This window comes from Sorex fumeus, unplaced genomic scaffold, assembly GCF_029834395.1.
Source record: "Sorex fumeus unplaced genomic scaffold, SorFum_2.1 ptg000110l, whole genome shotgun sequence".
Lineage (NCBI taxonomy): Eukaryota > Metazoa > Chordata > Mammalia > Eulipotyphla > Soricidae > Sorex > Sorex fumeus.
Window position 1 is genome coordinate 3,909,199 of NW_026606167.1, and position 15,552 is coordinate 3,924,750.

At 56.3% G+C, this 15,552-nt stretch overlaps 1 protein-coding gene across 1 annotated transcript; it reads right to left on the reverse strand.

Annotated features, from left to right (window-relative positions):
* Window positions 1–1,652: 1,652 nt before the first annotated feature.
* Window positions 1,653–12,813, reverse strand: LOC130042887 (ectonucleotide pyrophosphatase/phosphodiesterase family member 7-like). Its single transcript, XM_056135131.1, has 5 exons — window positions 12,564–12,813; window positions 8,458–8,603; window positions 3,636–4,262; window positions 2,394–2,672; window positions 1,653–1,778 (listed from the first exon to the last, which is right to left on the reverse strand). Exons 1-5 carry the CDS (start codon window positions 12,811–12,813, stop codon window positions 1,653–1,655), a joined length of 1,428 nt encoding a protein of 475 aa, XP_055991106.1.
* Window positions 12,814–15,552: the final 2,739 nt, after the last annotated feature.

Consider the following 15,552-nt stretch of genomic DNA (forward strand, 5'->3'; position numbering starts at 1 on the left):
GGCCTGGGGCCTGGCACGCGGCGCTGGGACCGTGGGAGGCGTGGCCGGGGGGGGGCCTGCCTGGCACGTGGCTCGGGGCGCGCGGGAGGCGGGGCCAGCCGGCACTCGGTGCGCGAGGGCGGGGCCAGCCCGCGCTCCGTGCGTGGGGGCGGGGACTGGGCGGGGCCAGCCTGCGCTCGGGACGGGGGGCGGGGCCAACTGGTGCGCTGCCTGGGGGCGGGGTCTGGGGCCTGGCACGCGGCGCTGGGACCGTGGGAGGCGTGGCCGGGTGGGGGGCCTGCCTGGCACGTGGCTCGGGGCGCGCGGGAGGCGGGGCCAGCCGGCACTCGGTGCGCGAGGGCGGGGCCAGCCCGCGCTCCGCGCGTGGGGGCGGGGACTGGGCGGGGCCAGCCTGCGCTCGGGACGGGGGGCGGGGCCAACTGGTGCGCTGCCTGGGGGCGCGGCCACAACCACGAGGGGCGGGCTATGACCGAGGGGCGGGGCCTGGCGGCGAGGGGCGGGGCCTGGCGGCGAGGGGCGGGGCCTGGCGGCGAGGGGCGGGGCCGGGACTGAGCACCGAGGTCCAGAGGCTGCAGCCAAGGCCCTTGGCGACTGAGGTCCAGTAGCCCGAGGCCAGGTAACCAGTTTTGGGGTTCTGACACTTTCACCGCGCCTCGGGCAGGACCTGCCCGGCCCCCGCTTCCCGGTCCCTCCGCAGTTGCAGGTAGACACGGACTCGGGGCTCAAGAACCAGCTTTTATTCTGGGCCCGGGGCGCTGGCGGGGCCCCGCGTGGGCTCCCCAGTGTTGTCGCGGGGTCCGGCGGCCTCAGAAACTGCTCACTTTCTCGGGTTCGACTTCTCTCGGAGCCGTGCGGCGCCTGCGGGAGACAGGGGCTGGGTGACAGGGGACCCCGCCGGGGGCACTGCCCAGAGTGGGCTGGGCCCGGGACACAGGACGTAGGAGTGAGCCCAGCCCCCCTGAGGGCTCCCAGCGCACTCCCATCCTCAGGGGGAGAAAGGAAGCCTCGGGGGGCACAGGGCCACCGAGTCCACCTAGGGCCATCTCAGCTGAGTCGAGGGACAGGCCCTGAGGGAGTTCCACTGGAGAAAATCCCAGGGCTGGGCCAGCCTGGATGGACAGGACTGCATGCCTTCCACATGGCTTACACATGCTGTGCACATGCCTTATACATGCTGTGCACATATCTTACACGTGCTGTGCACCTGCTTTATACATGCCTTACATGTGCTGCACAATGCCTTAAACATGCCTGGGAGACTTGGGCTCCATCCTCAGCACTGCTTGATCCCCTGAGTGCCTCTGCATGGCAAGGTGTGACCCATGGAGAAGGGATGTTTCTAGAAATCCTGCTGTGGGCATGGCAGCTCACTCGGGACATGGACACCTCCTACGGCTTCCGTAGCAAAGGACCACTTGATTCTGGCCTAGTCTTGCCTCTGGCTGTGGAGACCATTATGGGTTGTGTTTCAGCTCCCTGAGCACTGCTGGCACTCCCTGCTTCCCCCAGGTCAGTGACAGGAGACTGTCAAACCAAGCGGGCGGGTCCCAGGTCGTAAGCCCAGGACGCTGACCCGAGCGGCTGGCCTTCTGGCAGGGCTGAAAGCAGCTCCTGACCACGTGTGCAGATCAGCCGTGGGGAACCGAAGCCACTTACATCTTTTTCCGCTGAACAGCCGTGTATGACACTGCAGCAATAAACAGAACTACGAGCACGCCCATCACTGTCCCGAGGCCGATGGCGATGTTCCTGAGGAGAGATCCCGTCAGCGTCCCTGTCTCTTCCTCGCCTGTTAACAAGTCACAAGTCAGAAAAGCTTTTTTTCAAAATTTTATTTATTTATTTTTAATTGTCCAGTTACCAAGAGGGGATTCCAGCTGCCTCTGGCTGGGTCCCTGGGAAGTTTTCCATCCAGGCACTGGTGACTTTTTATTACAGAAACGGAATGTGTGTTTAACCCAAGAAAAGTGCTCACCACAGAGAGATCTCACGGGGAAGGCACTGAAAGCCAACTCAGTAAGGAACAATTCACCAAACGGCCCATTTGCTGAATGACACTAAAGACTGACTCCCTGAAAGCCAGCCTGTCCTCCTGTGGGGGGCTCAGGTCCCCCAGCTGGCCCTGGGGAGGGGGCTGGTAGGGTTTGGGAAAAGCATCAATCTCATTTACAGGAGCCCACCTCCTTTCCAGCAAGGAGAGCAAAGCTTTGTCCCTCCCCTCTGAGTGGTCCCTTGGCCCCCACAGGAAGAGGGGGCGGTGGCTGGGACATACTAGAACTGTTGTCATTTTTTGTTTGTTTACTTGGAGCGTCTTAGCTGCGGGGTTAAAGTTCCATCTTTCCCTTCCCTGCCAGGGGACCCCTCTTGGGGTCTTGCCACCCTCAGCATCGAACTGACCCCGGGCCAATTTCTGGTGGCCGCGTTGGTGTCTCACCTGTCTGCTGGATGAAGGAGTCCGAGAGCATCGCCTGGGTGATGGCCAGGGACCCGTTGTGGGGCTCAGGGGTCACCCCCAGGAGCTTGCACATGAGTGGGTAGATATGGATGCTGTCAAAACCCTCCGCCAGGTAATTCTTCTTGAAATCTGGTCCGAAGGCTCTAAAGATAGTCTTCATGTCCATGTAGTCGTTATCAAAGCCGTGATCGCCTTTGTTGAAATGAATGACTAATCTCTGAAAAATAACAACAGTACGTGGGCACTGTGGGTTCCAGCCCCCTGAAAGAAGAGCTGCCCCTTACTTTGTCATCGAGCTGGTCAGATCCTTAAAGTCTTTGAAAATCAAAACGACAGGAAGTCTACTCTCTGTAGGTGGCAGAGAGGAAAGCAAGGCGGGATAGGGGCTTCGGGAAGAGTAACGAAAACATCCCGCCCAGGAGCCGCAAGAAAATGACAAGAGGTGCCCGCACTGAGGACTGACTGTGTACACCAGGAAGTGTGCTAATGCCCCCCCAGTGCTCAAGAACACCTCTGAGAGCCGTCCGGCACATTACTGCCACCCCCAGTTGACAGAACTGAGTCTTGAAATTGTATTGGAGCAGGTCTCTGGAATCAAGTATGTTTCTTTTTTCCTTGTTCTTAATTTTAAAAAATGATGTTATTTGGTTTTGGGTCGTACCCAGCAGTGCTTAGGGCTTGCTCCTGGCTCTGTACTCAGGAATTGCTCCTGGTGGCCTCAGGGGAGCATACAGGATGCCGGGGACCGAACCAGGATCAGCCGTGTGCAAGGCAAGCCCCTTACCTGCTGTGCTATCTCTCCAGCCCCTCTTATTGTTATTTTTGATTTTGGGACCACACCCAGAGGTGCTCAGGGCTTACTCCTGGTTCTGTGCTCAGGTGTCACTTCTGGTGGTACCTGGGGGACCATACATGGTGCCCGGCAAGCACTCTGTCCGCTGTACTATCTCTCTGGTCTCTCGTGTTGACCTTTCAGCACGGTGCGGGCCCTTGGCCTTGTACTGGAATGTTTGTCACTGTTGTCACATAATAGTGACCTGAGATGAGGGCCATTGAGTGTGGAGATACATCACTCATCCCGCACTGACGTTCGGTTCCCTCCCTGCCCCCCTGAGCCAGCCCTTCCTCGGGGCAGAGTCCCAGGGCCGAGCGGACTCCGTGTGTGCCAGCCTCCACTTACCGCACTGATGTGGTACCCAAGGTCGGCGTACAGCAGGATGGGCAGGACCCGCTCGTGTTTGGCGTAATGGAAGCGCTCGGGAAACTCGTCCTTCCGGTAGACGTGGAGGTGGGGGTGTGCATTCTTGAGCGCCTGGTACACGGACTCCTCCTTCCCCGGCTTGGGCAGGAGCATCCCAAAGCCGCCGTAGTCCACGATGTGGAACTTAACCAGATCCCCAAAATTGATGTATTTGGACAAGAGGATCTCGGTGATGTTGGGCTGCTGCTTGATGGTGGTCATACCATGGTCCGAGGTGATGATGACGTTGAGGCTGTGGGTCAGGTTGTGTCTCTGGATGGCTTCCCGCAGGTACCCAACAGTCCTGTCGATCTGCCGTATGATGGTCCTCCGCTCCTCTGTCTCGGGCCCCACACTGTGGCCCACGTTGTCCGGCTCGCCGTAGTACAGGGTCACAAAGTCGAAGGCTTCGCGGGTGAACCAGTCCAGGACGATGTCGATGTTCTCCCGCCACTCGGTCTCGTTTCCATTGGGGTGAAAGTAGGGCTCTATCACGGTCCGATACACTGCCTGGCCCTGGTACGTTGAGGCCCCTCCGGGGTAGTGGAACGAGGCCGACTTCCTCCCCTGCAGGGACAAGCAGAGATGCCATCAGGGCCCTGTGTCCTGTCCTTGGTTGTTTATTTAATTATTTATTTTGGGTCACACCCAGCGATGCACAGGGGTTCCTCCTGGCTCTTCACTCAAGAATTACTCCTGGCAGTGCTCGGGGGACCCTAAAGGACGCCGGGGATTGAACCCAGGTCGGCTGTGTGCAAGGCAAACGCCATCCCCGCTGTGCTATTGCTTCGGCCCTGTGTGTCTTGTAGCAGACACAGGAAGGCCATTGGCTGCCGCTGTTGGAGACCAAATCCTGGCCGGGCTGAAAACTGGAAGGCCACCTTGAGCCTGAGACGTAGCCCTGGCTCGGGAAGGACAATGTGGGGGCGAGCCTGGCTGCTGGCGCACCGGCCTCCTGTGTGGCTGTTCAGTGTGTGACCCTGTAGCCCCTTCCCACGCTGAACGGCACAACTACCGCCCTTCCTGCCCCGTGTCTGTCTGGCCAGTCCATCTATTCGCAGGACCCAGGAGGGGGAGGCGCTGGGTCAGAGTGGGGTTGCCCAGCGCCTGACTCCCGACTCGCGCATGGAAACACATACTCCACCGCTAAACTTCTGGGCTTGGGCGATTTAATTGTAGCCTCCACAGGCAAGACACTGTCCTCCTGAGAATAGTCTCTCTGTGCTGCTTCCTAGCAAGTCCCGAGTGTTTTGTGGTTAGACTCAGTTTTGCATCCTGAGGGCTGGGACTTCGCTTCACAGATGGACTCTTCCTTCCAGCATGTGACTGGCTGGAAGGACGAAACGTTCCACACCGCATGGGACGTGGTTTGCTCTCCCAGCGTTCTGAATCCACAGGCAGGGATGTTATGAGGATTGCAGCAGCCCAGTGAGATCCTGGTGTTTGCATGTTAGAAATGTTTGCAGCTAGAGGCTGGAGCAATAGCACTGCGGGTAGGGCGTTTGCCTTGCACGCGGCCAACCCGGGTTCGATTCCCAGCATCCCACATAGTCCCCTGAGCACCGCCAGGGGTGATTCCTGAGTGCAGAGCCAGGAGTAACCCCTGTGCATCTCTGGGTGTGACACAAAAAAAGCAAAAAAAAAAAAAAAAAGAAATATTTGCAGCTGGGGCCAGCGCCATAGTACAGTGGGGAGGGCGCTGGCCTTGCATGCAGCCGATCTGGGTTTGATCCCCGGCCTCCCATATGGTTCCCCAAGCACTGCCAAGTGTGATCCCTGAGTGCAGAGCTAGGAGCGACCCCTGAGCATCACCGGTGTGACCCGACCCGAGAAGACAAAAAAAAAAAAACACAAATTGCAGCTGGAAATTGTTTTCTTCTGCCTTTTTTTTTTTTTATCACACCCTGTGATACTAGGGCTTACTTCTGGCTCTGCACTCAGGAATCACTCCTAGTGGTGCTTGGAGGACCATATGGGATGCTGGGGATCGAACCCAGGTCGGATGTGTGCAAGGCAAACGCCCTACCCGTTGTGCTATGGCTCCAGTTCCTCTTCTGCTGTTCTTTATGTTTGTTTGTTTGATGTGTGTGTGTGTGTGTGTGTGTGTGTGTGTGTGTGTGTGTGTGTTTTGCACCACTTTCAGTAGATGCTACTTCCCGTGCAGTACCTGGGGGCTCACTCCCGGTAAGACTGGGAGACTGCGCTGCGGGGAGTGTGGCTGGAGCCTCCATCCTGAAGAGCATGTGCAAGCCTTGGACCCTCACCCCGCCCCCTTGTGCTGTGCACTTGGCACACACACGCCTTCTGAAACGGTCCCACATTTCTGTCGTCTAGGATTTTTCTCATTTGACCTCATAGACATTTTAGGAGTCATGCTGCTCTGTGAAATGATTTCCAGAGGGAGAGAGAGAAGTGAACTCTCTCTCCCTCTCCCTCTCTCTACCTCCTCCCCAGCTTGTTTACTTGAGACCCATGATAATCAAAAGTGCTATTTTCAACAAATACTCCAGAGAAATAATCTAAGTCCTTAATTGAATGCAAAAGAGCGAGTATTTACTATTCCACCCTTTAATTAGCATAATCAGTGTTTCCAGTGCAACTGGGAAGTGGTTGATTTTATTAGGTCCATCATTTTCACGGAGAGGACCCAGCCCTGCTGAGGCCCTTCCTCTCACGCTGCCTGTTTTTTTTTGTTTTTTGTTTTTTTTTTTGCCATACTGGGTGCTGCTCAGAGGTCTGCACTCAGGGATCACTTATGGTGGTGCTTGGGGAATGTGAGGGTTCGAACCAGGGTTGATTGTGTGCCAGGCAAATGCCCTCTCTGCTGTGTCCTCGCTCCGGCCCCTGATACTTCCTGATTTAAACAAGAATTGATATTTCCCAGGGGCTGGTCCTGGCTGCCAGGCTGTGCTGAGACCCCGTGATTCTTCAGAACCACCAGTGAGAGGGAAAACTTTAGCTCTTATTTTGCATTTTGTGTGTGTGTGGGGGGGTGTGTTTGGGTCACGCGTGGTGATACCCCGACCCACATGGGGGACAGTGGGTGCTCCTGTTTCTGCATGTTCTGGTGGCAGAAGCTGCTGCCCCCTGGCACCCCCTTCCTGCCCGAGGCTGTCATCCAGGAAACCTGCCTCTTGGTGACTCACTCCAAGCTCAGTTTGTCCCCACATGCCAACGTCATGGGGGGCGGGGGGTCTCTCAGTTCCTCTCTGCCATTCGTGCTGGCAGGCTCGACACCCCCTGGAGGAGGGCCACAGCCCCCAAGTAAGGGTCTACGTTGGGCAAGCCTCACAGTCCCTCCAGAACTGTCCCATGGAGGGTGGGCACATGGCCCCTATAAGAGAAGGGGGTTTTGGTTTTGGTGAAGTTCACTGAAACAGCGATGAAAAGCAGTGAAAATTGTGACCAATTTCAAACCTCACCAACGTGGCTTAAGGGCTCCAGGGCCCGTGGTGGTGGCTCTGGGGGACATCTTAGGCCAGGGCTCTGTAGGACAGCCCCCTGAGGGCATCCGTAAGTGCCAGCAGGTCCAGGCTCTGTGGAGCAGGCCCCAATGAGCTTCATTCCACCCTGGGCAGCCAGGCATGGAGAGAGGGTCACTGTCAAGCTCAGCCACTGGGACTCTGGCCCCGGCTGCTGTGGGGGCCGCCACCGGGCATGGCGATACACTGGGCAGGGTCTGGGGGCACTGAGCTGGGCCACAGGGACTCACGCTCATGGCTCTGGAGTGGAGGCTGCTGTGTGGGGATGGAGGAAGGGAAAGAAGGAGGTGCAATTCTTTTTTTTTTTTTTTTGCTTTTTGGGTCACACCCGGCGATGCTCAGGGGTTATTCCTGGCTCTGCACTCAGGAATTACTCCTGGTGGTGCTTGGGGGGCCATGTGGGATGCTGGGAATCGAAGGCAAACACCCCTACCTGCTGTGCTATTGCTCCAGCCCCCAGAGGTGCTATTCTGAAGGGGGCTCAGCTTTCGTGGAGGAAGAAGGCAAAAGGCGACAGCAGATGAGGGATGTGTGTGCGTGTGTGCGTGTGTGTATGTATGTGCATGTGTTTATATGTGCATGTGTGTATATGTGTACGTGTATATGTGCACATGTAAATGTGTGTCTGTGTATATGTGTGAAGGTATCTACAAGTGTCTGTGTGCTTGTGTGTGTATGTGTACATGTGTGTCTTCGTGCATATGTGCAGGTGTGTACGTGAATAGGTCTCTGTGCATATGTGTCTGTGCATTTGTGTGCACATGTGTATGTGTCTGTGTATGTGCGTGTGTATTTGCATCTCTGTGTGTTTATGTGCATATGTGTGTATATGCGTGTGTACCTCTGTGTGTGTGTGTGTGTGAGAGAGAGAGAGAGAGAGAGAGCTGGGAGTTAGACCTGTGACTCTGACCGTCTGTCATTTGGAAGCGTATGAAGCCCATGGTCCCCTCTCAGGCTGCAAAGCAGGATCGACTGCACCTCTCAGGGCTCGTGAGGAGACTGGATTGTCGGGACCAGAGTCCAGCGAGGCTTGGCGCCGTGGCAGAGCACCCACCAGCATGGGTGAGCCCCGAGCCTGCGAACACGAGTCACAGTGTCCGTCTGGCCCAGACCTGGAGCCCGTCTCTGTCTGCTGGAACTTCGCCTCTGCCCTGCTGCCTTCCCCACACTGACTGCCCACCAGCTCTCCTAACGAGGCAGGCTCTTCCCAGTCGGGGGCAGGCGAGGAGTGAGAGGGGCTGGCCCTGGAAGGTGCCCTGCGGGCCCCGTTCTCAAGGTACCTGTCTCTGGGCCGTGATCCAGAGGGGCAGAAGCCCATTGTCCCACCACTCGTTCTTTCTCTGCGTGGTCTGGAAGTTGTGCTTCTTGCCCGTCTCTGTGTCAAACATCATGTTGTGGATGACTCCGTGGTCTTCGATCCAGCGGCCTTAGGGACAGAGCGGGAGGGGCATCAGTGCCTGCTTGGATGCTGCCAGGGACACACACGTTGCAAAGTAGGGTAATATATATGACTTTGTTTTTCTTTTTGGGTCACACCTGGCGATGCACAGGGGTTACTCCTGGCTCATGCACTCAGGAATGACTCCTGGCGGTGCTTGGGGGACCATATGGGATGCTGGGAATCGAACCCGGGTCGGCCACATGCAAGGCAAATGCCTTACCCGCTGAACTATCTATCACTCCAGCCACAATATATACATGACTTTATGTGATGTATGAGATCCACATTTTCTACGAAAACATATTTAAATCACCTCCAGGCTGTATTCTGGGCGTCAGCCAGTGCACATTGCACCCAAGGCATTACCAGAAGTTGAAGAAAGAAGGGACACGAGGATAGGGGCTCACGAGCCGCTTGGTGGGGTAAAGCTGCAACCCAGAGGTCCATTTCTCAGGACGGAGGGTCGCAGGCACAGGAGGAGCCTCCTCGTCAGGTCCCCTCAGCGCCTGCTTCTGCCGCGGAGGCCGGTGGGCTCAGGGCTGGTGGTGAGCCCCAAGGGGAGCGTTTGCTCCTCTCAGGGTGGCTCTGGGCTGTGAGTCCTGGGCTGTCTGTGCCAGCTCTGCCCAACTGCATGGCATCCATGGTGTTGGTGACATTCAGGGTGTTGCATTCATGGTGTTGTGGCATTTGTGGTGTTGATGACATTCGTGATGTTCATAGCATTCATAGCATTCCTGGTGTTCCTGGCATTCCTGGTGTTTGTGGCATTCATGGTCTTCATGGTGTGCGTGATGTTCATGGGAGTTCATGGCTTTCGTGGCATTCATGGTGTTCATGGTGGACGTGGTGTTCCTGATGCCTCAGTCCCCACCCGCTGAATTTGGTGGTGCAAGTTGAGTGACCATTGCTATGGTGTGGGGGTCTTGGGGGTTCTGTGCACCTAACCCGGGACAGCCCGTCAAGTCAGCTACATCTTAGGACAGCCCACTCCCCCATGGGTGGACCTGGATTGTTCTCTGGGTCTCACTGCCTTTGTGGGATCCTCCCTCACTGTTTGGGTGGCTTTGAAGGAGGGGGTCCCAAGGCGGGCTGTGAATTCACATGAAGTGGGTGGCCCTGCCCACTTGTCCCACCTGAGTTAAGTGGGACCAGCGGGATCAATTCTTATCCATGACTTCTTTCACAGACGATTCTTTTGCACCTCGGATTCTGACAGAGGTCAGCTTGGACCTAGCTCACGAGGACAAGTGCCAGTGGTTCTGCTGAATCGAGGTTGGCAAGGGGCTGGGCTGGGCCTTGTCAGTGTCCAGGGCCATGCCCACGATGGTGCTAGAAAACGATGAATTGAGTCCGAGGCATCGGAGGGCTGGGTGGAGGTTTCTGTGTGTGGCCCACCCGGGCTGGGTCTGGACGCTGCTCTGCCCTTCGGCAGCTGGCATGGGAGGGGGCGGGGCTTCAGGACAGCTGAAGAGCTGTTCCGAGCCTGACAGAGCTCACCCAGAAGGAGGATGCCTTTTTGGGGTTATTGGGGGGGAAACCTGTCCCTCCCCCCCAAAATGCTCAGGGCTTCTTCTTGGCTCTCCACTCAGGGATCATTCCCGGTGGGGCCCCGGGGACCATACGTAGCACTGATTCAAACCAGGGTCGGCCACGTGCAAGGCAAGTGTCTTAACCTCTGCACTATCACCCTGGCTTCGGTTTTATCTATTTATTTTTTTGTTTGGAGGCCATACCTGGTGATGCTCAGGGGTTACTCCCGGCTCTGCACTCAGGAATCACTTCTGGCTGGGCTCAGGGGACCATATGGCATGCCGGGGATGGCACCCAGGTTGGCCGTGTGCAAGGCCAGCGTCCTACCTGCTGTGCATTCTCTCCAGGCCCTCATGTTGTCGCTTCTAAGCAATAGATCCGCATGATCCAAGCTCTCTAAAGCAGGCTCTCCCGAAGTGGGTGACCACCTCCCCATGTTGGAGTGATGAGAGGGGGTGCCAGTAGCTTGCGGTGTGACTGGTTGCGGGGGTGGTGATATTTTTTTGCTTTTTGGGTCACACCCGGCTAGGCTCAGGGGTTACTCCTGGCTCTGTACTCAGGAATCACTCCTGGTGGTGCTAGGGGGACCACATGGGATGCTGAGAATCGAACCCGGGTTGGCCACGTGCAAGGGAAATGCCTTACCCTACCCGCTGCTGTGCTATCGCTCCAGCCCTGGGGGTGGTAATTTGTTCATTGGCTTATAGAAGGTGGATTTCGGAGGATGCTGAGTCATTTCCTCCTGGAAAAGGGGTTTCCTCTGGCTCACCTGTGAAAGCCTGGGAACCTCTGGAAGGTTCCGGGAGGGCACGGTGCAAAGTCTCCTCGCCGTGTCCTGGGGGACCGTGAGTCACAGGTTTGCTTCCCTCTCTGCCGCCAGAGGGATCTGCACACAGCAGGACGGGGCTCGGGGCCAAGCAGGCCCTCTCGGTCCTGAGGACACGCTTCCTGCAGGTGCCATCAAAGTGTCCGAGGATGCTGTCACATGCAGGACTGGAGTCTGATCCAGCCACTCCACCGTGCATGGCTACTTTGAGGTGATTTCCATCTCGTCTCTTCTCTTCTCTTCTCTTCTCTTCTCTTCTCTTCTCTTCTCTTCTCTTCTCTTCTCTTTATTTGCGGTGCTGGGCAACAAGCCCCCTGTTCTCACACGCGCCAGGCTGTGGCTGAGCCGTGTTCCCTCCCCATGTTTGTCATCTCCCGCTGGGACACACATGCAGTGAACACTCGGCCGTGGACTGACGGGCGTCTGCAGAGCCAAGCCCTGCAGATGCCGCTGGCGGCCGGGTTAGAAGGTGCCCCCTCGCCTCTGCGCTGCCGCCTCGTCCCCATGCGCACTGGCTGGCAAGGCTGGGCAGGGCTTGTGGTGACCATGTGACTGAACACCTTGGCCAGCCCCCATTGGTGGGTCCCATCCGAAGGCCCCTCGAAGTGCGTCAGCAGGAGTTGGGGGGGGGGGCCTCAACTCTCTTGCACCCAGCCTGTTGCCAGCGCTTGGGGAGATCATGGAAGCAGTGTCCCGGCTGTCCCAGAAGGGGGGTACTCAGCGCCTGGCTCCCCGCAGATGCGCTCAGGGTTGCGGGGTGACGAGTAACCTCCCCTCAACACCCGTCTCTGAGTGGCGGCCAGCATTATTGATTTCTTTTAGAAAGAAGCTGACTCTGGTGGCGGGGGGGGCCCCCTCCCCCCAGAGGCTGATGAGGGGATTGAAGCTTCACCTGCTGCTTTCTTATCGTTTATCTGGGCGCCCTTGGACCTGAGGGAGCGGCCCAGGCTGCCCGGAACCCTGAGCGCTGCTGTCAGGCCTGGCCCTGCCCCCAGCCCTTGGCTCCTCGCCTGTAGCCCCCCACCCCCACCCCCACCCCGGGCCGGGCGCCCCTCAGTCCCTCTTGGAGGGGATGCTCTGTGCAGGCTCTCTGGAGCACGCTGTCCTCCGGCCCCAATGGTGTTCCTTGTTGCCAAGAGCCCAGCCCACGGTCCTCCCTCCTCGGGCTCTGCCCCCGCGCTTCCCAGACCCCTCACTTCTGTCCATGTGGCTAGCCCTGGTCACGGGGGTGCTGCACGCCTGACGAGTGTCCCCCCCTCCATCCCCGACCGTGCTTGGGGATGAGCTGGAGGGGACCTGGGGAGAGTGAAAGGGTCAGGGACCAGGCGCGGAATCCCTCAGAGGCCTGGGGGACCCTCCAGGAAGCAGCGCAGACGGTGGCATTGAGCCTCACCATTAAGTTGGTTTATAAGATTTCCCCAGTGACTTGCTTTCCCCAGCTGGGGGTGGGAGAGTGCGGTCCCGTCTCTGTCTGCAGGCCGGGCCTCCATTTCAAGGGCCCCGAGCCCCCCAGACAGCGGAAGCCAGCACTTCCGCTGGGGTGACAGGCCCGGGGCGTGGGGCTGTCCCGTGGCCTCGGTAGAGCTTACCCGAGATGGTGGTGAAGTGGGATGGGGAGGTCATGGTGACGAAGGGCGGCGTGAGGAACTTGGCCTTCACGCCGTCCTGTGCCAGCTGGTCCAGGTGGGGGGTGTCCACGTCCTGGTCATAGTCCCAGCGGAAGCCGTCGAAGGAGATGAGCAGCAGCTTGTTGAAGGCCTTGGCGCCGGGGACGGGGTGTCCGTGGATCCCGCACAGCAGGAGTGGCAGCAGCAGTGCCAGGGCCACGCTCCCTGCCATGGCACCCGCACCCCTGCACGCCGGCCGCATGCGTGCCCGCTGCCATCTTCCCCTTTTATTTGCATGCGAGCAAAGTCCAGCTGATAATCCCGCCAGGGCGTGCGGGAGCGTGACAAGGGGCCATATCTGTCCTGGGTTCCGGGCTCTGCCTGTGGGTGGGAGGGACATGGGTCGGGGGCAGGGGGCAGGGCAGACCCGGAGCCGCGCTCTGGGCAGCGGTGGGAACTGCAGTGGGACAGGCCGTGGGACTCGGTCCTGTGACGAGGAGCCGGGCACAGACGGAGCCCGCGCCCCTGGCTGCCACTGCTGCTATCTCACTGGGGGAACAGCTACCACCAGCGAAAGTCTTCGAAGGCCGGCATTGGCGAGACGCTCGTGTACTCTAGTTTGTTGGTTTGTTTTTTGGGTCACACCCTGAGATGCTCAGGGCTGACTCCTGGTTCTGCGCTCAGGAATGACTCCTGGCGGTGCTCAGGGGACCTTACGAGATACTGGGAATCGAACCCGGGTCGGCCGCATGCAAGGCAGATGTCTTCCCCCACTGTACTGTTGCTCCGGCCCCATATCCTTTGTACTCTAACAAACATTTATCAGGTCACTAGTTGAAAGTTCCTGATAAGAATATTAAAAAGTTGCCATCAAAGCAATTCACCACTTTGACCATTCAGAAGTGTCAAGATCCCAGGACATTCATGATGGTGTTGTAGCTATTAGCACCAACTAGTTCCAGAATCTTCTCTCCCCCCACCGCCCACCCCCAGGGAGATCCCTGGGCCCCCGCTGCCCCTCCCTTTCTGCAAACCGTGGCTTCCTCTGTTCTCAGTTTGCCCGGCTGATAGCTCACAGAAGTGCTGTGTGACCTTTTGCCTTGGACTTCCTTCACTCAGCACAAGATTTTCTTTTTTTTTTTTTTTGTAGGAGTACTGCTATTTATTCAGCCATTGATTAGCTGATTGAATCGGGCATGAACTCCACCTTAATTTTATTTATTTATTTTTTTCCTTTTTTATTTATTTATTTATTGAATCACTGTGGGAAAAGTTACTAAGTTACTAAAGTCACTAAGCTTTCAGGTTTAAGTCTTGGTCATACAATGATCAAACACCTTAATTTTTAAATTTTTTTCTTTTTATATTTATTTATTGAATCACTGTGGGGAAAGTTACTAAAGTTAACTAAGCTTTCAGGTTTAAGTCTCGGTCACACAATGATCAAACACCTCTCCCTTCACCAGTACTCATACTTCACCACCAAGAACCCCAGTATACCCCCCCACCCCTCCAAATGCCTGTGAGGCAGACGATTTCTACTTAACTCTTCTCTACTTCGATTACATTCATTATTTTGACAAAAGATGCACCATTATTTTTTTTTATGGCAGCAAGATTGATTTTTATTTATTTATTTATTTATTTATTTTTTAGATTTTTTTTTTTTATTAGTGAAACACCATGAGGTACAGTTGTAGATTTACAATTTTTTGTGCTTGGGTTTCGATTATACAATGATCAGATACCCATCCCTCCACCAGTGCCCAGTTTCCACCACCATGGATAATATTCCCCCCACCCCCATCCCCCCATCCCCCCTGCCTCTGTGGCAGGGCAATTCCCTGTGTTCTCTCTCTCCTTTTGGGTGTTGTGGTCTGCAAAAGAAGCATTGAGTGGCAAACATGTTCAGTCCATAGTCTACTTTCGACATGCATCTCCCCTCCTGGGAGGATCCTCCAAACATACTTTATTTGGTGCTCCCTTCTCTACCTGAGCTGCCCTTTCCTCTAGGATACCCGGCTGGCCTCTAAGTTATGGAGTAATCCTCCTGGTGCTGATCTCAGCTATTCTTGGGTATTAATCTCATATTTTGTTACTTTATATCCCCCAGATGAATGCAGTCTTTCTATGTCTATCCCTCTCTTTCTGACTCATTTCGCTTAGCATGATACTTTCCATATTGTACCACTTGTATGTAAATTTCATGACTTCATCTTTTCTAACAGCTACATAGTACTCCATTGTGTAGATGTACCAAAGTTTCTTTAACCAGTCATCTGTTCTTGGGCATTCAGGTTTCTTCGAGTTTCTGGCTATTGTAAAGAGAAAATGCACCATTATTGTTTAGAATTTCCCCCGAAACAATCAGAATTGCTGAAAAGGCATTGTGAAATATTTTGTTTTCTATAGCTGGTTATGAGAATCATATAATGTCATGCGGCCACGATTTTGGATTTCTGCAAAGAGCCAGATAATTACGAGATTGGTTTCTGGGTGTCTGGTATTATGGTCGTGCCGGAGAGCCGCTAGTGGGGGGCAACTCGTGACCTCGGTAGGGCGTGAAGGACGATCCGGTACTCCCCCCCTCCTTCCCATGAGACTGCAGTTGCCCTGTCTCTGCCAGCTCGTACCTGGCTTTCCTATTAGCTCTGAGGCGGCGGCCACCTTTCTGCCAGGGGGCAAAAAGGTGGAAGGGAACAACACCCTTTCCCTCCCAGGGAGGCATGGCGCCGTAGTTTAACGCATGGTCCATTCACTTTTCTGCCGCAAGCTTCCGGGCTCTGGACTAAATCCTTTTGCCTCTGGAGCCATGGCCATGCAGAGAGCTGCTTGTGGGGGGCAACTCGTGACCTCGGTAGGGCATGAAGGACGAGCCGGTACTGTCCCCCTTCCCATGAGACTGCAGTTGCCCCATCACCGCCGGCTCACACCTGGTTTTCCAATAAGCTCTGCGCTGGCGGCCACCTTG